This window comes from Medicago truncatula, chromosome 3, assembly GCF_003473485.1.
Source record: "Medicago truncatula cultivar Jemalong A17 chromosome 3, MtrunA17r5.0-ANR, whole genome shotgun sequence".
In the NCBI taxonomy this organism is placed as follows: Eukaryota; Viridiplantae; Streptophyta; class Magnoliopsida; order Fabales; family Fabaceae; genus Medicago; species Medicago truncatula.
Genome location: NC_053044.1, coordinates 39,286,038 through 39,311,277, shown reverse-complemented (window position 1 = coordinate 39,311,277; position 25,240 = coordinate 39,286,038). Strand labels below are relative to the sequence as shown.

Genomic DNA, 25,240 nt, shown 5'->3' with positions numbered 1-25,240 from the left:
AACCTCTCACTTAAAATCAAATTGACAGGCATATCTTATACCAAAACAAACAATAAACAAATAGAAACTCATCGAAAATGAAATTCATGAAATTCACTAACCTTTATGAATATAGTACAGATCAATAACAAAGATGTTGATTCAGATATTGGTTGCACATCTATGGTGATTTGTGGATGAAAGGGGGTAAGGGTTCAGAATGATCATAAAAGATGGGTTTTTAAAAATTTACATGAAGAGGGCAATTTTGGTATTATTGTAAAATTTTAAATAAATTTGGGTGTAACTTGTTTTTTTTTTGGGTGTGACTAGCACCAGTCTTTAAATAATAATAAGAAAAATGATAACATGTGCCCAGGACACATGTTAAAAAATTTAAAAAAGAAACAATTGTCTCAAAAGCTGTGCATTCAACTTTATTCAATTTTTAAAAGTTAAAATTTTGTTATTTTCTATAAAAAGTTTCAAATTTTGAATTCCTTAACTTGTGCCCTAAAGGCACAAGATAACAAGACCCTAATAGCACAAACATCAGTGGTGGCATTGCTTACGTGTGGCATCTTGTGTCCGTATGGATACCACTATTTAACAAGGTGGTAGTAGCATTGGTTGGAACCGTGGTAAAAAATGGAACCGTATCCATACCATTTGCTTTTGAGTTTTTATTATTATTTTATTAATAATTAGCTTTTGCCTATTCTATTTTGAAGACATGTTTTTGAAATATGACATAAAATTATTAGAAAATATTAGATTAGTGGGACCCATTGTAAGTTTTGTAAGAGTGGTAGGATATTTAGAAAATGTAGTTGAATGGTTTAAATAATTGAAAAGTGTAAAATAATATAAAGTATTACGTGAGACCCATTTATTCCACCATCTAGAGTGACATGGATGTGGGTGCTCTAATAATAATTGGACTTGGCATGTGTATAAACCAACTGTATTATAATCATTAAAATAGTCCATGTGACATTGCAGCGTCGTTATCTATTAGAGTCATACTTGACTGGGAAGACAAAAAATGTAGACGAAATTTTGTATTGGAACCAAATTTGATGAATTTTTTTAGAGGGGTCATAAAGAAAAGTTGTGATACTTAAGGGGCCGAATTGTGGCCATAGAGAAAAGTTATATTTATTAAGATTAACTTTCGTTCTATGAGAATCTTCTTAAGAACTAAGCTTTTTATTTATGATAATTTTATTAAGACTATGAAAACTTCTTAAGAACTAAGATTCTTACATGTGACAATCTAACTAAAACTAACTTCTATTTTATGAGAATTTTCTCAACAACTAAGATTCTTATCTATGCCAATCTTACTAAGACTAACTTATGTTCTATGAGAATCTTCCCAACAACTAAGGTTCCAATTACCAATGATAATGTTATTAAGACTAACTTTCTTCTATGACAATCTTCCCAACAACTAAGATTCTTACCAATGATAATCTTACTAAGACTAATATTGATATTTTGAAAATAATCGTAAATTTTTAAAATTTTATCATATCGACTTTCTTATATCAGTACATAAAAATTTACCTCCGTAAATATACACACATAAAATCTGGAACAAGGACTGTCGAAATATATAAAGATGTTTTGCATATTAAATAACAAAATATTTAATAACTATGAACTTGAGTAAATTGGTACGACAGAATTTGACTGGTTTCACATGAATTGACCACAACATGAGTATTGGAACAAAAAGTTTCATTTAACATTTTACAATCCTGTGTTTTGTCCTTATGGTGAGAAAATAGAGAAGCGTGAGATCATAACCGTGTAATAGATTGGATGGTTGAGATTTATTCGACTGCGTGGCTGACTGGAGTGAATCGCGAAGGTTATGACTATACAAATATTTCTCTATTCCCCCGCTTCCTTTCCTGTGTTTATGACAAAAATTTAATAAATAGATAATTAAATTTTTCAAAACTTATTTTATTTTAAAAAAACTTTGTTACTTAATAATAGTTGAGTATATAATTCTTAAAAAGTTGCTAGCTATCCTTTTATTCTTACCCCAAAAATAAAAATATAAATCCATCTCAACAACACTAATTTCTGATTGCTCTACAGTTTTATCAAGCAACACACTATATATAACTTCATGTCTCAACAACAATATTACAACCGATTTCTCTAGTTATATGATACCGATACACCTCAATTTGTGAGGTGTACCATTCAAGTTCCCTTATATCACTTACAATATATGAAAATAAGTTACTATCAAAATTACTTAATTACCCATACCTAATTTTCTTTCAAACTTTTTCCTTTATAACTTTAGGGTTATTTTTGTCAAATCCACTATCAAAACCCATTTTACTAAAACCCATTTTCTCACATTTATTTATGGGAGCTTTTACGGTGCAGTTATGAAATTGACTTTTTTGAAAAAGTTAATTTTAATTTTAATGTTTGATTTATTTTTAAATTGTTGACATCTTTAACATGGAAACAAAGTTACTGATATCATGTGATATCTTAAGTGTTACACTTTGTAGGGTGTTACACTTAAAACTAGGTAGGATAAAAATTAGATTAAGTGTATTCTTGTTAATCTGATGAATTGATGATACTATGGGGACTAAACTTTTGATGTCACTGTACAAACAGTGAGGTGTTACTCACAACATTTTTGTTGTTATAGTGTTAACTTCACCAGAAAAGTCATTATCATGACTTCACCATAGAATTTTCCTTTATTTATTTAATAATAAACTTTTCTCTCTCATCTTTCTTTATTTATAATAATAAATTTTTCTCTCTCTTCTTTATTTATTTAATAATAAACTTTTCTCTCACCTTTATTTTTTAATAATAAACTTTTTTCTCTCAATCTCACTGTCCTCTCTTACTTTTTCTTACCAACTTTCTTCATTTTTCATTTTCTCTCTTTATTTTCAACTTCATTTTCTCTACTAATTTTCAATTCGGTTTTACTAACAAGTTTTTTTTTATAGAGGAAACTAACAAGTGTTGTTGTTATAGCAGAATATGATTTTTTATTTTACGATAACATTATTATATAATACGTTAATTATGTTTTTTCACGGGACACATATTAATATTTTCACACTCAAACATATTAGTAAATAAAATCTATGATTATTTTTATTTATTAGCTTTTTTCATATCGTCAATACTAAAATAAGAACAATATTATAATATACTTTGATTAATCATACTTCAATTTTTTTTAAAAATATATCACTAAAAAACCCGTTGGAGTGTACAATTGTAACACGAGACCCATTTTAGTAACTACAACGAGTGATCAATTTTAATTAGTATTTTTTTTAATATCTCTAATTAAACACCGCGATTGCCTAAGTTTTATTAATATATTAATAAAATATATGTGGGTGTATGTACTATATATTAATAAAAATATATATGTGAGTATATGTTTGTTTTACGGGAATATATTAGTATATTCTTATTTCTGAAATCTAATGGAAACTATATATTGATAAATATTTATGAGTGTATGGACTATATATTAATAAAAATATATCTCACTATATGTTTTTATACGGGAATATGTTAGTATATGTTTATTTGTGAAATGTATTTTCATTTTTTTTAATATCGTCAATACTAAAACAAAGAAAAAAATTATAATATAATATGATTAATCATACTTCAATTTTTTCCGTTTTTTTTAATTGTATCAATAAAAAACCCGTTGGAGTGTACAATTGTAACACGGAACCCATTTTAATAACTATAACGAGTGATCAGTTTTAATTAGTATTTTTTAATCTTTCAATAAAAAATTAGTATTTTTTAATATCTCTATTTAAACACCGCGACTGCCTAAGTTTTATTAATATATTAATAAAGTATATGTTGGTGTATGAACTATATATTAATAAAAATATAAATGAGTATATGTTTGTTTTACGGGAATATATTAGTATATTCTTATTTCTGAAATCTAATGAGAACTATATATATTGATAGAATATATGAGTGTATGGATTATATATTATTAACAAAAATATATCTCACTGTATTTTTTTTACGGGAATATGTTAGCGTATGTTTATTTAGGAAATATATTTTACGATAACAATATATATAATACATTAATTAAGATTTTCACGGGATGCTTATTAGTATTTTTCACACTAAAACATATTAGTAAATAAAAATTATGATTATTTTCATTTATTAGCTTTTTTGGTTACTATTTATTAGCTTTTTGGTCACTATGCCAAGCGCAGTCGAGACGCGACATGCGGCGGAGCCGCAGTGAAGCCGCGCTACCCGTGATATAGCACGGGTATCTCGACTAGTTATAGACTTATAAGATATTAATCATAAATATTAATCATAAATTATAGATTATTTTGTTCATATTATTATATTTTGGATACATACAATATACACTACAAAAAATCAGGGTTAGTTTACTTATGTTTTCTGATTTGTTTTCAATTCAACTAATAAAGATAAGAGAGTACTTTCTTCACCATTCTTTTACCATATTTGAAAATAGATCCAACCTTTTCAAAATATATAAAAATGTCAAAACAGTGTTTTCATTATTTTTTAAAATGCATTCTTTTAGTTTTCTTACTACATTCCCTATCATAAATTTTCACTACATGAATCTTCCCATTTCCTTGTCGGCAATTTAAAATGAACATAAATATCAAAAAATAAAAACTGCAAATGTTTTTATAAAGTATTGGGATAGGTAGCCTCACATATATCAATTATTGAGTATCTCAGATGTGATATTGCCTAAACAGTAAACATTATCCTCAAGATTACACTATTACTACTACAAGAAAGGAAAACTAAACCACCAACATTATACAAGTATCACTCTCACTCTCACTCACAGGAAAAACAAATTAAAATGGACCAAAAGCCACATGTTGTATTAGCACCATTTCCAGCACAAGGTCATGTGAACCCTTTCATGCAATTAGCCAAACTCCTACGTTGCAACGGTTTTCACATAACCTTTGTGAACACTGAATTCAACCACAAACGTTTGATAAAATCTCTTGGACAAGACTTTGTGAAGGGTCTACCCAGGGGCGGATCTAGACATTGCATATTAGTGTGGCAAATTTTTTAAAGAAACTATAATACAATTATACTAAAAATAATATATAAACATTTAACCATACATTTGTTAAATTACAATGAAAATCGTCTGCCATCCATTTGTTGAAAATGAGCTAGAATAACATCAGTGCTAATTGTGAAAAGAACATCTCTTTCAATAAAAGTTACAAGCCGATCATTTAACCATTGATCACAATATTCATAGCTGAAAAAACACGTTCAACACAGGGAAGAATTTCTTCATCCTATAATTTATAAACACCATTGTACAATAATTAATCAATTATCATAAACAAGCAATTTTTAACTTGTATTATTAATAAAACAAAACAAACAAAGCCATAAAACTCGGCATCGGCAGTAGCAAAATAAACAACGAAAATGATGAATTGTTAAACTTGCACATACAGGTTGAAATCATAGTTCACATCACCCTAAAGTTGCTTAAATTCATTCATTGCAGAATTTTAAAACCCCAATTCAAACCCTAAAAAAAAAAAACAAATCCCCAATTCACAATTCTAAAACCCTAAAAAAGCAATTGTAGAATGAATGAGAAAGTAGAGAATCAATTGACTATTTCACTTACCTTGGCTTAGACTTAGAGTGAAGAGAGAAAATTATGTTGTTGACTGATGAGAGTGGAAGGAGAGGTTTGTTTGTTTGTTGTAAGAAGATATTTGATTTATTGATTGTGAATTGTGATTTTTGAGAAGAGGAGAAGAGGAGAGTAGAATGAATGAGAAGAGAAGGAGAAGAGGAGAATAGGAAAAGAAAAGTGTTTGGTTTTCAATTTTCAATTCCTTCTCCCCGTGCCAGGCCTTTTAGAATTATGCATATAAAAAAAAAAAAAATAAATAAAAAAAAAAAAAATATTAGAAACTGGTGTGGCATATGCCACACCTTGTTTCACGCTGCCTCCGCCCGTGGGTCTACCAGATTTTCAATTTGAGACCATACCTGATGGTTTGCCAGAGTCAGATAAAGATGCAACACAAAATATTCCAACGTTGTGTGATGCAACTAGAAAAAATTGTTATGCTCCTTTCAAAGAGCTTATCAATAAGCTTAACACCTCATCACCTCATATTCCAGTTACTTGCATAATTGCTGATGGTAATTATGACTTTGCTGGAAGAGTGGCTAAAGATTTGGGCATTCGAGAGATACAACTTTGGACAGCTTCTACTTGTGGGTTTGTGGCATATTTGCAATTCGAGGAGCTTGTCAAAAGAGGAATTCTTCCATTCAAAGGTAAATTTAACCGATCTTTTTCTCTATGTTTCTTAATATGTCATCGTGGTTTTGTAAAAGCTAAATTTGTAACTTCAATTAACTCGTGATGAAATTTGTATATACCCCTGAAGACTATTATATATATTAAAAAAAAAACAATTTTTAGATGCATTAAATAACTAATTTATATAATACATGGATCAAATATATTAGTTATACGATAAATTTATGAAAAAATTGTTTGTTTATAATAGTGTTGTAAGAAGTATCCTGAAGATTTGTACGTTAGATACTCAACGTACAATCTTTAATGCTATGTCATTTTATAATTCAATTATTTTAAATTTACTTTAAATTTGAAATTATTTTTTTCAGAGAGTATTGGTATCTAACAAATCTCAAAAGTACCTAAGAATATTCCAAAAATAATTTAGTTATTTATATTTTCTTTCACGAATAATCTAATGAGATGAAGTACTTAAATAACATGAAAAACATTCACACCCTATTAGTAAAGAAAATGTTACATAAACACCCTTTATTCCCATACACTCTTGTACACCCCATGCACTAGGAAGAGAGAAGAGGAGAGGAAAGAGAAAGTGTGCTTGTGCGGGATTCACGTGACTACGTGTCAGTTTTTTGTGTGGATGTTAAAGGGTGTATTGCCACCTAAAGATGTCTATGTATCATTACTCATTAATAAATAGTGAGCTAATAAATGGGATAGACACTGGAACTAGCCAATAAATGAGTCAACAAGTAGTTCAAATCTTCCTTAAAAAAAAAGTAGTTCAAATCGGATTCTTTATGGTCAATGTTTTTATACATTCATAAAATTCATGGTCATTGAGTCGCACGGTCGAAAATTCAATACATATTTTTATTTTTATTTTAATAAAAAATGTTGAATTTAAAATATAATTTGTCTAATCTTGATTCAACAATTTCAACTATTGTTTTCTTGTCTTAACCCCTTTCGGTTTGTAGAAGAATGTGGTTTTGTTAATCCATTATTCGACATAAGATAAGTAAAATTTAATCAATAATTTTTCATTTAAAAATCAAACTCTATTCTTCTAAATAATTATTTTTATTGGAGATCATCATTTAAAGATAGTAACTTAATTAACAATTATATTAAGAAAAACGATAACAATTGTATATCCAATATATTAAAACATGAAAAAATAACATTTTCTACATAAATGTTATTAATTGTTTTCAATTTTAAATACTCCTATTTAATAAGTATCCGTGTCCTAAAGACATAACATTTGACGGATGCCAATCATGGACCCTAGACATAGTTGTCACTTGCCAAGGTACCAACAAAAATGTAGAGCCAATTTGTGGTGTACATTTTCTTTATTATAACAACAAAATATAAAATTTATTTATATTGAATTTAATTTGCATACACCGTCAGCATGGATAGTTTTTAAACTGTAAATTAATTATAATTGATTTTTTTTTTTTTTTTTATCATAATCACTTCTAAATCCACACACATGATCGATTGTAGACATCGTTTCGCTTATAAAAAAAAAAAAAAATTATTTCATAATCATATTTTGAAACTTGAGTAACTTACGTTTTTTTGTAAAATTATTAGATGAAAATTTTATTGCCGATGGCACCTTGGAAACAAGTTTAGATTGGATCTCGGGAATGAAAGATATTAGCCTAAAAGACCTTCCAAGCTTCATAAGAATCACAGATCTAAATGATGTAATGTTTAATTTCCAAGGTTCTAAAGCACACAATTGTTTAAGATCATCAATGATTATAATCAACACATTTGAAGAATTGGAAGGTGAAGCACTTGACACCCTTAGGGCCAAAAACCCTAACATATATGACATTGGTCCACTTCACATGCTTGGTAGGCACTTTCCTGAGAAGGAACATGGGTTTACGGCAATTGGTTCGAGTCTATGGAAATCTGACCCAGAATGCATAACATGGTTGAATAAATGGAAACCTTGCTCAGTCCTATATGTTAATTATGGAAGTATAGCTGTTATGGCAAATCATCAATTGAAAGAATTTGCTTGGGGAATAGCAAATAGCAAATTACCATTTTTGTGGATTATGAGACCAGATGTAGTAATGGGTGAAGAGACTTCATCTTTGCCTCAAGAGTTTCTAGATGAAGTTAAGGATAGAGGATACATAACTAGTTGGTGCTATCAAGATCAAGTGCTTTCTCATCCATCAGTTGGGGGATTCTTGACTCATTGTGGTTGGAATTCTACACTTGAAACTATTTCCTATGGTGTGCCTACTATTTGTTGGCCTTTCTTTGGTGAGCAACAAACAAATTGTAGGTATTTATGCAACACTTGGAAAATTGGGATGGAAATTAACCATGATGTGAAAAGGGAAGAGATAACCGAACTTGTGATGGAAATGATGGAAGGAGAAAAAGGAAAAGAAATGAGACAAAAGAGTTTGGTGTGGAAGAAGAAAGCTACAGATGCTACTAATTTGGGAGGATCATCATACAATAATTTCCATAAGTTAATCAAAGAGGTTCTTCATCACAAGGCCATTTGAGTTCTATTATAATCATTAATTAGTCTAATATGTTATATTACTTTTAGCTAAAATATTTCTTATTTGATTAGTATCAATCGTTGTCATTCTTACTATTCTGAATTTCATGTTATCTTTGCATTAGTGTAGGAAGTTGGAGGGGGTGTAATAGTTCGGTTTGGACTGGTTTTCAGTAAAAAAATCTCCAAACCAATGAAATCTTTATCGATTTGATTTGGTTTGGTTTTTACTCTTTCTCAAAAAAGGAACCAAACCAAACTAATTGATTTGGCTCAGTTTAAATCAATTTGGTTGATCAGTTTATTTGAAAATACCATTAAAAAAATTCATATTCTTAAAAACTCATAGTTCTTGCATACAACATAGATCATACTAAAATATTTTTTGGAATTTTGTATTTCATATTGTGTTTTTTCATGTTTTCTATTTTTAAAACAACTTTTTATAAGTAATCTTATTCAATATTTCATACATCCACGTCTTTAAAATAAATATTTTATATATCCAAGATCCATTCATCCATCATTTATCAAACACAACTTCATCAAGCTCAAATATTTCAATAATCCATGATGCATACATCCATCAATCGTCAAACACAAAAATTCCAAATCACAAGTGAATGGATCAATGACATTATCAAATAAAAGGACTTGATAATGTCATTAATAAAGTGATGATTGGTTAAAGTGAATGAATTAAAAAGTATATTATGTTGGATTTTAATTTTAGGCCTAATCATAAATGTGTGTGAGATGAGAGATAATATTAATAAAATGGAGAGTGAGGTTAGCATCGGTTCCTTGGATCTCAAAAAGAAAAATCGAGAACCAAACCAAACAAGTTGGTTTAAATTGGTTCAATTTTGAGCCGAACCAGACAAAGTCAAATACTTTTTTAATTTGATCTGGTTTGAATTTTCAATTCATCGGTTTTATCTGAACTGCTTACACACCTAAAGAGTTGTGCTTTTTTTCATAATGATTGAAGCTCAAATAAGAAATACGCCCTCCGTCCCAAATTCTATGGCGTTTTGGGCATTTCACATATATTAAGAAATGCAATTAATATTGTGTGGAAAAGAGATATTATAAGTTGTTTTACAAAATTGTCCTTAATAAATAATATAGGAAAGATAAATGAAAGAATTGGAAGAAGAGAGAGTAATAAATAGTTAAGGTTATAATAGGAAAAATAACATTAAAGTTACATTGGTATTGTAAAGCGACATATAATTTAGGTCAAATATTTTTCCTTAAAGCGACGTACAATTTAGGACGGAGGGAGTACTTCAACCAAAATGTTTTTTTTTTTTTTTTTAAGCAACCAAAGTGTTATCTTGCATCAGTGTTGAATATATATATATTCCATTTTATTTTACCCCACGTGGATATTCCCGAACATTATCCTTAACTCCCTTTTCAAAAGAAAAAACATTAGTATTACATTATTATATATAAAAGACTAGAAGAAAAAACTAAACCTGCCGCCATTGACTTTATCAACAAAAAAAAAAAAACCTGCCACCATTTTACTAGTTGTTTAGTTCTTCACTTCTTCTTCACAAGCATATAGTGCTATTGAAATAACCACAAAAATATCAATCCCACAATACAAAAATATTCAAGAAAAATAAATTGATTAAAATGGAGTCTAATCCTCATCATACCCAACAAAAACCACATGCTGTATTTGTACCATTTCCAGCACAAGGTCATGTGAACCCAATGATGCAACTAGCCAAACTCTTCCGTTGCAAAGGTTTCCATATAACCTTTGTGAACACTGAATTCAACCACAAACGTTTGATAAAATCTCTTGGAGCTGAGTTTGTGAAGGGTCTACCAGATTTTCAATTTGAGACCATACCTGATGGTTTGCCAGAGTCAGATAAAGATGCAACACAAGAAGTTATACCGTTGTGTGAAGCAAGTAAAAAAAACTTCTATGCTCCTTTGAAAGAGCTTGTCAAAAATTTGAACTCTTCATCACACCATTTTCCAGTTACTTGCATAATTGGTGATGGGCTTTCTGGGTTTGCTGGAAGAGTAGCAAAAGATTTGGGGATTCTAGAGCTACAGTTTTGGACTGCTTCTGCTTGTGGATTTGTGGGACATTTGTATTTTGATGAACTTGTCAAAAGAGGCATTCTTCCATTCAAAGGTACAAATAGTATTATTTACTTTTATCTCTTAATTTGCTTTAATTTTTTTAATTGAATATTTTTTATCTAAAAATCGATCCAAAACGAACTATATATCGGTGTGTTAAGTGTCACCCACATTAAATAAAAAGTGGATGTTTTGGAATATATACCTGAGAAAGATAACCCATGTGATAATATCTCAAAGTTTTAAAGAAAGATGTGGAATATTATTATTTTAGATAGTGGGAATGGTAAGGTAAAGAACTTGAGATGCAAATGTTTACCTTTGGAAATTTCACCATTTGAACAAGTTTGGTGTGACACATCACACATGTGACTTTGTTCACAAATACTTTGAAAAGAGGATAAGTACGCACCCATAAACCTAAGACTTGTGACTCTGTTTCACAAATAGCTTTGAATATTTACCATTTTGACAAGTTTGTGTGAGATCTATGACTGTTTCACACATAAAGTATGAAAGTTATTCTAATTGACTAAACTATATTATTTTTATTATCATTAAATTAGTGTTATGACTATTTATTACTCCCTCCGTCCCTATATATAAGACCCTTTTGCCAAAATCACGGGAATTAAGATAGTGGATATTTGTATTAAAGTTGTTTGTAATCACTATTGTTTTTACAATTTTATCCTTTAAGAAAGAAGGTTAGTTTATGTTTTCAACATATTATTTATTGTTGATTGAAGAAAAAGATGTATAATAAATAGGGGCATGTATGTAAAGAAATAATTAATGTAGTTGGAAATAACAAAGGGGTCTTATAAAAAGGGACAAAAAAAATTCTCAAAGGATCTTGTAATTAGGGACGGAGGGAGTACTGTATAGTTAGAACTTATAATTCATCTTGTGATCATTTATTTCTTACAGGATGTTCTGCTACATGATTATGAATTATACATTGTTGGAACTTTTTGGTGAAAAATTGAAAGGGTAAACATCAAATTCTAAGACTTAGTATCAGTGTTGTGTGAATTGAAAATGGTGAAAATTTCATATTGAAAAGTTAGCACCACCTAAGTAGTGTTTATACATGAAGGCGAGACTTCTCTGTTCAGCTCATTACTCCCTCTATTTGTGTGGAAGAAAAACTTTTTTCGATCATATTTTTGAACTTTATTCGAAGAACCGTTAAAAAGATTAAAACCTTTTTTAGAAGTAATTTATATGAGATTTTACATCGGGGAATGCTGCAAATACTTCAGCAACAAAATGATGAAACGAAGAGCATGATGATAGTTGCACAAATAAATTCTGAAGCTATGAGTACACACCATAGTAGTTGCATTCTATATTCATGGGAATAAAATTTCACACCCTCAAAACATGGAAATATAAAAGTAAAAACTCAAGCGAACTTGTAATTTTATAAACTTCTATTAAACATGAAAATGTTATATTTTCAACCAACTTTTCCGAGAATATTTATAAGAACCATGAAACAAATCATCCTAATTTATATTTTGGAAAGTGTTTTCACAACTAACTTTTCTTAAATTTTCAGATGGAAATTTTGTTGTCGATGGCACCTTGGAAACACGTTTAGATTGGACCTCCGGAATGAAAGATATTAGACTAAAAGATCTTCCAAGCTTCATAAGAATCACAGATCTAAATGATGTAATGTTTAATTTCCAAGGTTCTGAAGCACAAAATTGTATAAGATCATCAATGATTATAATCAACACTTTTGATGAATTGGAAGGTGAAGCACTTGACACCCTTAGGGCCAAAAACCCTAACATATATGACATTGGTCCACTTCACATGCTTGGTAGGCACTTTCCTGAGAAGGAACATGGGTTTAAGGCGAGTGGTTCGAGTCTATGGAAATCTGACCCAGAATGCATAACATGGTTGAATCAATGGGAACCTTGCTCAGTCCTATATGTTAATTATGGAAGTGTAACTGTTATGACTGATCACCACTTGAAAGAATTTGCTTGGGGAATAGCAAATAGTAAATTGCCATTTTTATGGATAATGAGACCAGATGTAGTAATGGGTGTGGAAACTTCATCTTTGCCACAAGAGTTTCTAGATGAGGTAAAAGATAGAGGATACATAACTAGTTGGTGCTTTCAAGATCAAGTGCTTGCTCATCCATCGGTTGGAGGGTTCCTAACTCATTGTGGTTGGAATTCTACACTTGAAGCTATATCTTCTGGTATGCCTACTATTTGTTGGCCTTTCTTTGCTGAGCAACAAACAAATTGTAGGTATTTATGCAACACTTGGAAAATAGGGATGGAAATTAACCATGATGTTAAAAGGGATGATATAAAAGAAATTGTGATGGAAATGATGGAAGGAGAAAAGGGAAAAGAAATGAGACATAAGTGCTTGGAATGGAAGAAGAAAGCTACAGAAGCTACTGATTTGGGAGGATTGTCCTACAATAATTTTCATAAGTTAGTCAAAGAGGTTCTTCATGAAAATTCTGCTTGATGTTTTTAGGCGTTTTTAATATTTAATTTAAAATAAGAGAAGTGTTATATAGAAGTTATATATGTTTCATCCAAGAGCTGTAATTTACAATTTGTTAGATTGATCTGTTTATGGGTGTTGTGCCAACAATTTTTATCCTTTAATAAAAGTCACATCGACTATATGAGTTGAGTGTCACATCAATCAACGATATCTTTTCACATTGAATTTGGAGAAAAATTGAAAGGGACTAGTATTGCCAAATCACAAGGGAAGATAAATTAACGGATCAAAATCACTTGAAAAAAAATGATGTGCCAAAATTACACAAATATGATACTTAAGAGGCCGAAAGTACACTCAAATTAATCTTCAATGTAAAATGTCTTCCACTAAAATATTTTAAATTAATTCAAATTATCTTGATTTTTTTTATTATAAATATTTATTAGAATAGTTATAAACTTATAACAAACAAATTGTAGAATTTGCTTGTAACAATATTAATAAGTCTTTCAGAAAGAAAAAAAAATTAAGATAAGGTTCGCTACCATATGTAGTGTCCCTCAAAAAAAAAAAAAAAAAGTGGATATATAGTGATTTAGGACCTGTAAAAAAATGTAGTGATTTACGTATATGCTTGAAAATTTGCTATCTCTTTGTTCTTTCTGACCCCCACAGATAAAATGACAAACCGATCCCATGACCCTATACAAGTTTGTCTCCTATTAATTCACAAACATATAATAGTGCTTAGAAAATTGATATTTGAACAAAAATGGATTCTTATTCTCCCTCTACGCATATCCAACAAAAGCCTCATGCTGTATTTGTACCATTTCCAGTACAAGGTCATGTGAACCCTTTCATGCAACTAGCCAAACTCTTTCGTTGCAAAGGTTTTCACATAACCTTTGTGAACACTGAATTCAACCACAAACGTTTGATAAAATCTCTTGGAGCTGAGTTTGTGAAGGGTCTACCAGATTTTCAATTTGAGACCATACCTGATGGTTTACCAGAATCAGATAAAGATGCAACACAAGATATTATACCGTTGTGTGAAGCAAGTAAAAATAACTTTTATGCTCCTTTGAAAGAGCTTGTCAAAAATTTGAACTCTTCAACACACCATTTTCCAGTTACTTGCATAATTGCCGATGGAATTTCGAGCTTTGCTGGAAGAGTAGCAAAAGATTTGGGGATTCAAGAGCTAGTGTTTTGGACTGCTTCGGCTTCTGGCTTGTTGGGATATTTACAATACGATGAGCTTGTTAACAGGGGAATTATTCCCTTCAAAGGTAAGTTAAACGAGTAGTATATCTCCTTCTGTAATTGTTTTCTGCATATATGAAGCACGGCACTTCAGGGACTAGGTGTGTCGTGGTGTCAGACACTTGAACGATACATGTTAGACAACTCAGAAAGTGCCCGAAATAAAGTTGTTTTTTCCTTTACTTCAACATTCTTTAGACCAATGTCCGACACGTGTCGGACAAATGTATGAATTTTTTTATTTTTGTCTTTGCTTCCACACCGTGGACACTCCTTCAACACATCTCAGGCATACCTATAAGAGTCAAAGATGTTTAGAAGCAGGGGTGGCAAAATGGGTTGAACCAGTTAGGTTGGCCTGTTTAACCAACCATTTTTAGCGGGGTGGGTTGAGATTTTGAACCTGCTACAAGTAGGGTGTCCACTCTGCCTAACCCGCTAAAAAGCGGGGTAGTGATGGGGCGGGGCGGGTGGGTTGACCCGTTGGGTTGATATGTTAAAAAGAAACTCTCTTTTTCACTTTTTATTTATTTATAAGTTACAATCAATTTTTCAATTTTCACCTTCATATATTGGGAAAAAATTCAATTAATTTTATAACTTTTGTTTTATGATTTTAGCCTTATATTTTTAACAATTAGTTAATTTATAACTCATGGAATTTTTATTTTCAATGTCTTATTGATTTATTATAGAATTTTAGAAGATGTAATTTATATGTTTGAATAATTATTTTTATATTTTTAATGGAGTCATCAGTTATATATTTAAATTTATTTAAATTGGCTTTAAATTTATATATTTTTACATTGTTTATGTGAAGATTTTAATTAATAATTATAAGAAAATGACGGGTCAACCCGCCGGTCCGCCATAAAACGGGGTGGGGTGAGATTTTCATCTATACTAGACCATCGATCCGTGCTAACGCACGGGTCATATGGAAGGTAATATTTGACAGTAATAGATAACAAAATAGTTTAGATGAATGTCATGATTGTCATATAGTATTTCATAATATTAAGAAGCATAGATGTTGGTACTGTACCATAACATAATTTTCCATGACATCGTCCTTGATACCGTAACGTAACATTATAGATTAAGTATAGGGACGGAGTTAGGTACTAATGAAAAGGGGCACCCGCCACCCATGAAATATATAGGACCCCTATAGGACTCATGTGCATATTAACCGTTCGCCACCCATGCTTTCATATCCACTTGGTTCACTTATACTAATTTTTTTTTTTTTTAATTAAAGGTCCACTCATGTTCTCTTTTTTCTTACCATCCACTCATATTTTTTTTATAATAATAAATATAGCATATTGAATTGATCAGTCTATTAAGTTTTATTCCTATTTTCAAGTAGAAGCCAACAACGTTTGGAAAATTAGGGGTGATAGAGATACCCTAAATCATACATTCAAGAACAATTATATTCTAAAGTTCCAATTTCTAAAAATTTCAAGTACCTATTTTGATTAAATAAGAGATAAGAGATCTCTCCGTTTGTAAATAAGATTTTGATTAAATTAACTAAATTCAATAAGTTTAATTAAACAGGGGTAATAATATAGTAAAAGTAAGCATATAATTTATGTTAAAATTAGGGGAACAGTTACCGGGTTAACTTTAATAAATAAGAGATAAGAGATAAGAGATCTCTCCGTTTGAAAATAAGATTTTGATTAAATTAACTAAATTAAATAGGTTTAATTAAACAAGGGTAATACAGTAAAAGTAAGCATTGAGATTTAGGTTAAAATTAGGGCAACGGTTAGCGTCTGAATTAACTTTAATAAATAAGAGATTTATTTTGTTGGTCTGCCCCGCTCTGCCCCTTTTTAGACGGGTTATTGACGGGGCAGGTTGGCCCTTTTTGCCATCATTATTTAGAAGTATAAACCAATGAGTTTTTTTTGTTTTGTTTTTGTAAGAATAACCAATGAGGGTTATAGATATTCTTGTTGATTAAAACATTTTTAGCTTTTAAGATTGATAGATAAAGGTCAAATATTATCGTATCTTATTTTATAACTTTTTTAAAGAAATAAATTGCTCAAGGTAGATGCACATGTACGTATTTTGATAATCAATTTAGATCTCTTATAATAAATTAATATATATGCAGGAGTGTTGGTGTCCTTTGTTTTATACATTAGTGGTGCCGACATGTCCGTGTCAGTATCGTGTCAGGTGTCTCCGCTTCATATAAATAGCTTCATTTTCATAATAATTTTATATCGAACAAAAATATCTGAAATTAAAATATATAGGAGAAAAAGTTCAAAATTTCACTCCTTACAAAGTTCTACAGACAAGTTCTAATGAACAATATTACAACTCTCCTTGTATGATATATTTTGAAATTATTTTGGAATCCCACATTGCCAAAGTTCTAAGCTTGTTGGGTGTATAAATGGTTTGAAACTTTATTCCCTTGAACTTACTTTAATCAAATTTTTAGATGAAACTTTTATCGATGATGGCACCTTGGATACAAGTTTAGATTGGATATCAGGAATGAAAGATATCAGAATAAAAGATCTTCCAAGCTTCGTCAGAGTCACCGATCTAAGTGACATTTTGTTTAATTTTGTGGTCTCCGAGACACAAAATTGTTTGAGATCATCGACAATAATCATTAACACGTTCGAAGAATTGGAAGGTGAAACCCTTGACACCCTTAGGGCCAACAATCCAAACATATATAGCATTGGCCCGATTCACATGCTTGGTAGACATTTTCCTGAGAAAGAAAATGGTTTTAAAGCAAGTGGTTCGAGTTTATGGAAATCTGACCCGGAATGTATAAAATGGTTGAGTAAATGGGAACCTTGCTCAGTACTATATATTAATTATGGAAGTATAACTGTTATGACAAATCATCACTTGAAAGAATTTGCTTGGGGAATAGCAAATAGTAAATTACCTTTTTTATGGATATTGAGACCAGATGTAGCAATGGGTGAAGAGACTTCAACTTTGCCACAAGAGTTTCTAGATGAAGTTAAGGATAAAGGATACATAACTAGTTGGTGCTCCCAAGACGAAGTGCTTGCTCATCCATCAGTTGGGGGATTCTTGACTCATTGTGGTTGGAATTCTACACTTGAAACTATTTCTTATGGTGTGCCTACTATTTGTTGGCCTTTCTTTGCTGAACAACAAACAAATTGTAGGTATTTATGCAAGTCTTGGAAAATAGGGATGGAAATTAACCATGATGTTAAAAGGGATGATATAACTGAAATTGTAATGGAAATGATGAAACGAGAAAAGGGAAAAGAAATGAGACACAAGTGCTTGGAATGGAAGAAGAAAGCTGCATACACTACTGATTTGGGAGGATATTCATACAATAATTTTCATAAGTTGATTAGAGATGTTCTTCATCAAAATGCTATTTGAGTTCCAAATATTAGTCTAATATGAATTATATTTTGGTTTAGTTGTAATACTTATATTCTATTACCTATCTACTTTGACCAAACAGTTGAACTCAAATAGTTAATAAGCTTCACCAAATGACAAATCGTTTGGGAGAACCAGAATTCAATTCTTGGATGGAACAATTGTTGGTAAAACTATACTTATCTCACAACCAAACTCTAGATTATCAGAGGAAAGAGCTAAGAGAACTTGTGATGGAAATGATGGAAGGAGAAAAGGAAGAAGAATTGAGACAAAGTGCTTGGAGTGGAAGAAGAAAGCTAGAACTAATTTGAGGGATCATCATACAATAATTTCCAGAAGTTTATCAAAGAGGTTATTGATAATAAAGCTATTTGAATTCCAAATACAAGTTTAGTATGGTCTATGTATTTTGTTGAGATGCAACATTTCTGTTCTATTACTTTTAGCTAAACTATTTCCACTTCATATTTATGGTTTTATTATTTTAAGTTCTTATGATTGACTATATGCAATATTTTATGGGGAAAAAACACTTAATTAATCATTATACGATTGATAGAAATAAATAGTTATCATAATGATCAAATGTACATATGTCTTGAAAATCTTGGAAACATATATTTCTAAAATTATCTTCCAACACCTATAAATATGCAACATATGAATGTATTTTGTATGAGCACTTGATTCCTATAGTGTTCCAACTATCCATCACTGTTATTCTCCTATGATAATGCCATTGTTGTGAATCTGATCCAAAATCACACCAATAACAATTTGATGTGTGGAGTAAGGGATAATCAAGCAACAAAGTCAAAGCGTATGGAACAATTAAATACAAGCCAAAAGTAGAAAACAATGGCGAGAAGAACAAAAAAGAAGAAGAACAACACAAAGGAATTTGTTGATCCAGTTCGGTCCAAATTGACCTAGTCTGGGGGAGAGAGCAGCCCTCCAATCCACTATATGATGAGTACCGTTACAAAGAGAAATCAATGAGTTACAAGAATAAGTCTCCCGCCTAATTCTACCCAAAGTCCCAATCTCTTCCCGTAACCAAGAGACTCCAATCCTAATAGTGTTTCCCAAGGTGAATCAACCCACAAACCCCAGTGTTTGTTCCGAAGAGACAAACTCTATACAAACCCTAGTTTTGTTGTTGCTTTTCTAAACCCTTGTTTCAGCCCCCTCTATCTCAAAGTTTGCTTTGATACAATGTCTATATTTATAGTAAAAGTCTTGCTTAAAATCTGTAACAAATCTGCACCCAAAAATATGTTTATGTTTTTGCTGCCAGCGCACCATCGTGCCACGATGCGACCCCATCGTGCCACGATTTTTCCAGTGCCTTGCCCAAAAAACTAAAACCTCCATCGTGCCACGTTGCCTAGCCGTCGTGCCACGATTCTGCAGAAACCTGATTTTAAGTTAACTCTCACAATTCTCCACCTTGACTTCAAATCAGTGATGATGCCGATCATCAACCTCCTTGCTGCTCAAACCCTTGCTTCCCACTACTCCAAGTAGCTCCACAAGTTTACACCCTCAACCTCTTCAGCCATCGGAATGTCTTCCGCCTTCTCGAAGATGCTTGTAGTCCAACTACGCTAGGAATTTCAGGTAGTTCTACAAGACTATACCATAACCTCTTCAATACGAGATATCTCCCGCTTTCCTTGAAGATCTACTTGTACCCAATCACCCTTGGCTTTTAGAGTAATCCACAAGTATACACCTCAACCCCTTCAGCCATCGGAATATCTTCCGCCTTCTCGAAGAGTCCTTGCAGTCTAACTACACTAGGGGTTTTAGGTAGTCCCACAAGCATTCACCATAACATCTTCAACGCAGAACATCTCCTGCTTCCTTGAAGATCACCTTGCATCCAATCACCCTTGGCATTCTTTTAGAGTAATCTCGCAAGCCGTGCTACACATTCTCCAACTTCATGAAGAAATCCCTTGCTCACCATAGAGCATAGCACCCAAGGTCTTCATAGTCGTACCATTACCGGTGTGTTCAACTCCACCTCACGCTGAGCGTACTTGTTATACCCCGTTTTTGGACCTAAAAATACTAGGGCCCAATTTCATTTCAAACTTTGTCAATTATCAAATTTCAACTGCACAGTTCAATTTGTCTCTGCCTCGCAGTATTTTCAATCACAATTTTACCTATGTTTTTCTTGCATAAAACCTTTTAAAATGTCTTTACTTGTCTTGTAAGTCATTTAAAAGTGTCTCTGAATCATTACATTGCTTTTTTCTACAGTTTATTTCAAAATTTGCAAAAAGTCATACAGAAGGGTATTTTGGTCATTTCCTGCAGTGGGACCCATTTTCATCCTTGTGACTGTCTCTGAGTCTTTTCAAATTCATTTTTAACTTTCCATCAGTAAACCTTGCTAATTTCATTTCAAACTTGCATCTGAGTCAGTGTCGAGTCAATTTGGCTCTGTTTAGGTCATTTTTAGCCCTAGGGGCATTTTGGTCATTTCACATAAAATTTTGGCATGGGGAGGTTACTTTGAAGTACCTCATTTAAGCCATTGGTTCGTTTTAGTCCGTTTTGTCAGTTTTATTTTTTGTTTCACTTTACGTTTGGTCAAATTTTGTTTTTTATTCAAATTTTATTTTTAATTGCATTTTGGTCCCTCAATTGAGGTCCCAAAATTGCATTTTTTGTCCAAAACTGTTGTTATTTATTTCATTTCGAGTTTTTTAATTTTGCAGTCCAGTCCTTGTCATTTTCACAATTTGCAGATTGGTCCTTAAAATAGCAAGCAGCGCCCAAGTGAGCAAATCCAGATGTCACAATTCTATTGGCTCAAGTGTACACATGTCAGCTATAAAAGCATTGAGTCAGAATCAGAAGCATATAATCACACGCCAACTCATAAACACAAATTCAATTTTCTTTTTCCAGCAACTGAATCAAAACAGAAAAATTTCTCAGATTCATCAAGAACACCAAGAACAAAAACCCTAACCGTTTTCCAGAAACCCTAATTTTCATCAGAATCAACATTTTTTTTATCAATCCTCAGAGATTCGTGTGAATCTTCATCACCGGATTGAAGGTTTTCCTGCAATTCCAAGTGCGAGCTCACATTGAAGCAAGCTCAAGCACTGATCACAGGATTTCCTCGCGTGGATCTAAGAAACATTGAAGCAAGCTCAAGCACGTAATCACAGAGAAGCAGAGAAAGAGTCAGAGAAGATGAAGAATCTGGACCGGTGAAGCAAACAGAATCAAAATCATCAAGAACAGAATCAAGATTTCCAAAGATTTCCTCCATTAAAGGTTTCAACCAAAACCTTAGGTAAAACTCATAAACTTTCCTCAGAAATAATATCACTGTTAAACCTAAAAATCACGCAAGCAAAATAGATCCAAAATTTCCAGAATTCAAAGCCAAAACCGTAACCGTAAACACAAAACCTAGATCCATAAGGATCTAAGTTTTGAAAGCAAAAACAAACATCAAAGAGGTGTTAAACAACGAAATGATGTAGATCTTCAAGGATCTAAACGTTTTCTTTCAAAAAATCAAAATCAAATTCAAAGCCGTACGGCAAATTTCCAGATCTACATCGTTTCGAATTGAATTTGAAAAAACAACTGCTGGATTCGTGTTTAGGGTTAAAGGACGAATTGATTGATGAAGAAATTTTGAAATTCTGGAAATTTTAGGTCACCGGAGTTCTTGAACTCGCCGGAGAAGATGAAGTTTCCGGCGGACCTTCAAGGTCTCCGCCGTAGCTTCATCCTCGCCGGCGGCGAGGTTAGAGAGAAGTGAGAGGAGAGGGAAGTTTAGAGAGAGAAGGAAATGAAAGAAATGGACTGGACCGGTATCCATGTCCTTATATAGACGCGTGAACCGGTCCGGTTTATTTCGTTTTCATTTTGAACCGTAGGATCTAGGGTTTTCTCCTTTGAACGGTTGTGATGCATTGTTACCATATGCTTGATTTACGTTGCCACGCGCTGTGTGTTCTAAACCGTCAGATCTGAATCTGGATCAATCCAACGCCTCTGAAGCCTCTGGATGATCCAGGCCCAGTCTGTATTGGATTTTGGTTTGGGCTGGAAGTTTTTTACGTTTTTTGCTCTTTCTCTTTGCTACTTGCACCATAATTGCCTGCTGTTTGCACCCTTTGTTCATGCTAATTTTCACCAATAAATTCCAAGAAAATTACCATGTCATTTTACTATTTTTTCTTGATAAATTTCAGTGGCATTTTACTTGGAAAAGTTGGTAAAATTTTGGTGTTGATTTGTCAAGGGTTTTTACTATTTTAAGTCACTTTTCTCGCATTTTTACCCGTTACCTCGTGTGCATAATGTTCGTATTCGTCATGTTTGATTTGCATACTATTTCATATGAATTTTGCTACTGTTTGCTATGCATATGTCACTGTTTTGACGTATTGAGTTTTATTCTTGCATCATACGCATTATTCATCACACGTTTCCGGCTTATTTTCATCGTCACTCTACCGTCTTATGCCATACTTTCTTCTATCACTTTATGCCATATTCTTCTTTTACCATTTTCTACTAACATTTCCTTTCATGTTGATCACTTCATAGCACTTCATTATCTTCACTATTGTCTTCTTTAGTTTAGTTTTCTCTTTTACAAATTGTAATTCATTCGGTGATGTAATATTTTACCATTGGTTTGTAGCTTGGCAAAGAGGCCATAGAATGTATTTAGGAAATGTTGTAATATGGACTATGGACACTATGACGCACCGACACACACACACTCACCTTAGATGTATGCATAGGATTGTATGGTTAGATAAGCGCTTAGGTTTCAAACACTTAGAGAAAATCCATCTTTTTTTTAAAGAAAAAACAATTGAACTTCACTTCAAAAAATTTCATAATAAATATGAAGTCAACACTTCATTTTTTTCCTTTCTTTTTTTTTTCTTAAGAAAAATTCAATTCATCTTAATCATTTAGACTTTCTTTTTAATCACTAATCAAACCTCACTTTTTTGCTAAATCTAATGCTCATGAAGCCTCCCAATCTCCTTCTTCAAAACCTTTTTTTCAAAACTTAAAACCAAACAATTAAAACAAAAAACAAGTTTTTTTAGCAAGAACTACGAACGGTTTTGATCCCTTAAAAGGGTACGTAGGCAATGAGTCAAAACTCATCCAAGCCGAAATAAAAATCAAATTCTACTTCTTCTCACCCCCATTCTTAACTAATCACACCTTCTTTTTTTACAAATAAGCAATAAAACTAAAGCGTAGAAATCAACTTAGGAAAGCGGTTCTTATGGAATACCATAATCGCTCCGGGTGCCTAACACCTTCCCGTAGCGAAAACGACCCCCGAACTTAGAATCTAAGGGTTTTTTCTCAATTTTTCCCTTCCCAAGAAAAAAGAGAGATATCAACGGTCAAAAGGTTCAAGTCCAATTAATGGCTTGGCACCCGAAAACCATGATAACAGAAATGGCGACTTCACTGGGGACTTTTTTTTTAGCGGGTCGCGCCTAGTTTTCCTTAGTTTATATTTACGCTTTGTTTTATTGCTTACATATGTGAATACTTGTTTACTTTCATTTGACGTGTGGGGTGAGGATATCAAAAGTCCTATACCCGGGCTGAGTAAACTTATGTTTAGGTAGAGATATAATCGACAATTCGATCCGGGGGTTGCCTCGTGTATTGGATTATGCGATCAATCTCACATAGCTGAGGCATTTTGAAGGTGATATTGTCGGCGTGTGTTGTCATGCTTAGGCACTTCACTTTCAATTGTTCGACGAAGCTATGAACCGTAGTTACCAAACCCATCCTAGCCTTTTTAGGACGTAGTGCGGTGGCTAAACCGAGTGTTGTCTCGAGTTTTAGTCGTCACGCGATACTACACTCAAACTAGACCTTCTTTCGAATAAACATGGAACGGATGTTGTCCCGTGCTACCATGATATACGTAAGAGAGGTTGCAGTTTGGGAACTTGATTAGAACCTTGGTTACTATTATCCTAAACTTTAGTTTACTGGGCACCGTGTCCGCCCTTGGCTCCTCGACTTTAATCTCAACCCTCCATGTTTTCGCTGTAATTGAAAAAAAACAATCATGCATACATGCATTCATGCATAATTTTTTTTCTCATGCATTCATCGAAGGATTGGACAAATTAAAAACTTTGTAAACATTACAGGTATGAATTTGCTTGTTTAGATATTGTTTACAAAACTCCTAATTTGTCTAAAAATCCTTCGATGTCCAAAAACAACTTTTGCATTTGCATTTGTACATATCATGCATCATGTGCATCATTCATCAAGCCACAAGAGGTTTCCAAGTGCTCACTGCCTCCTGGTTCTTCTGCCACAGATTGAAAGGTGGCTCGTGCTCGGAAAGTTTACGAATCAGACAGAATACACCGGACTAGACTCTACAGAAAGAAGAATTCGGCAGCCATGGAAGAGGAAAATGCTCAGCTCCGTACCGAATTAGCTTCTCTGAGGGAAGAATTGGCTAAGGCCAATGATACCATGACTGCTCTGCTAGCCGCCTAGGAACAATCATCCACCGGTTCACCAACAACGACAGCAGCAACAAGCTAGACCTACCTTTCCTCTGATACCAATGCTATATGCTGAGTTGCTCCCGACTCTACTTCTCAGAGGGCACTGCACAATCAGACAGGGGAAGCCTCCACCTGATCCGTTACCTCCCAGGTTCCGGTCTGACCTCAAATGTGATTTCCATCAAGGTGCTCTGGGTCATGATGTCGAAGGATGCTATGCTTTGAAATACATTGTGAAGAAGCTCATTAACCAAGGAAAGTTGACTTTTGAGAACAACGTCCCTCATGTCCTCGACAACCCTCTTCCAAATCACGCTGCTGTGAACATGATTGAGGTATATGAGGAAGCTCCCGGACTTGACGTCCGTAATGTTACAACTCCTTTGGTGCCACTACACATCAAGTTATGCCAAGCCTCTCTGTTTGACCATGATCATGCCAATTGCCAAGAATGATTCTGTAATCCTTTGGGTTGCTGCGTTG

General features: G+C 32.6%; 3 protein-coding genes and 1 long non-coding RNA gene across 4 annotated transcripts; 3 read left to right on the top strand and 1 right to left on the bottom strand.

Annotated features, from left to right (window-relative positions):
- The first annotated feature begins 4,733 nt into the window (after nucleotides 1–4,733).
- Nucleotides 4,734–8,967, top strand: LOC112417833 (linamarin synthase 2). The gene is made up of 3 exons (XM_039831522.1): nucleotides 4,734–5,060; nucleotides 6,034–6,357; nucleotides 7,955–8,967. Exons 1-3 carry the CDS (start codon nucleotides 4,889–4,891, stop codon nucleotides 8,896–8,898), a joined length of 1,440 nt encoding a protein of 479 aa, XP_039687456.1. The 5' UTR covers nucleotides 4,734–4,888; the 3' UTR covers nucleotides 8,899–8,967.
- LOC120579413 (uncharacterized) lies at nucleotides 5,136–6,024 on the bottom strand. Its single transcript, XR_005645210.1, has 2 exons — nucleotides 5,693–6,024; nucleotides 5,136–5,348 (listed from the first exon to the last, which is right to left on the bottom strand). It is a non-coding gene; the product is annotated as an uncharacterized lncRNA (long non-coding RNA).
- A 1,430-nt stretch (nucleotides 8,968–10,397) lies between the features above and the next one.
- On the top strand, nucleotides 10,398–13,591 carry LOC25481837 (linamarin synthase 1). Its single transcript, XM_039831520.1, has 2 exons — nucleotides 10,398–11,061; nucleotides 12,574–13,591. Exons 1-2 carry the CDS (start codon nucleotides 10,545–10,547, stop codon nucleotides 13,515–13,517), a joined length of 1,461 nt encoding a protein of 486 aa, XP_039687454.1. The 5' UTR covers nucleotides 10,398–10,544; the 3' UTR covers nucleotides 13,518–13,591.
- Nucleotides 13,592–14,133: 542 nt separating this feature from the next.
- On the top strand, nucleotides 14,134–18,674 carry LOC25481472 (linamarin synthase 1). The gene is made up of 2 exons (XM_013586041.3): nucleotides 14,134–14,797; nucleotides 17,245–18,674. Exons 1-2 carry the CDS (start codon nucleotides 14,275–14,277, stop codon nucleotides 18,186–18,188), a joined length of 1,467 nt encoding a protein of 488 aa, XP_013441495.3. The 5' UTR covers nucleotides 14,134–14,274; the 3' UTR covers nucleotides 18,189–18,674.
- The last annotated feature ends 6,566 nt before the right edge of the window (nucleotides 18,675–25,240 follow it).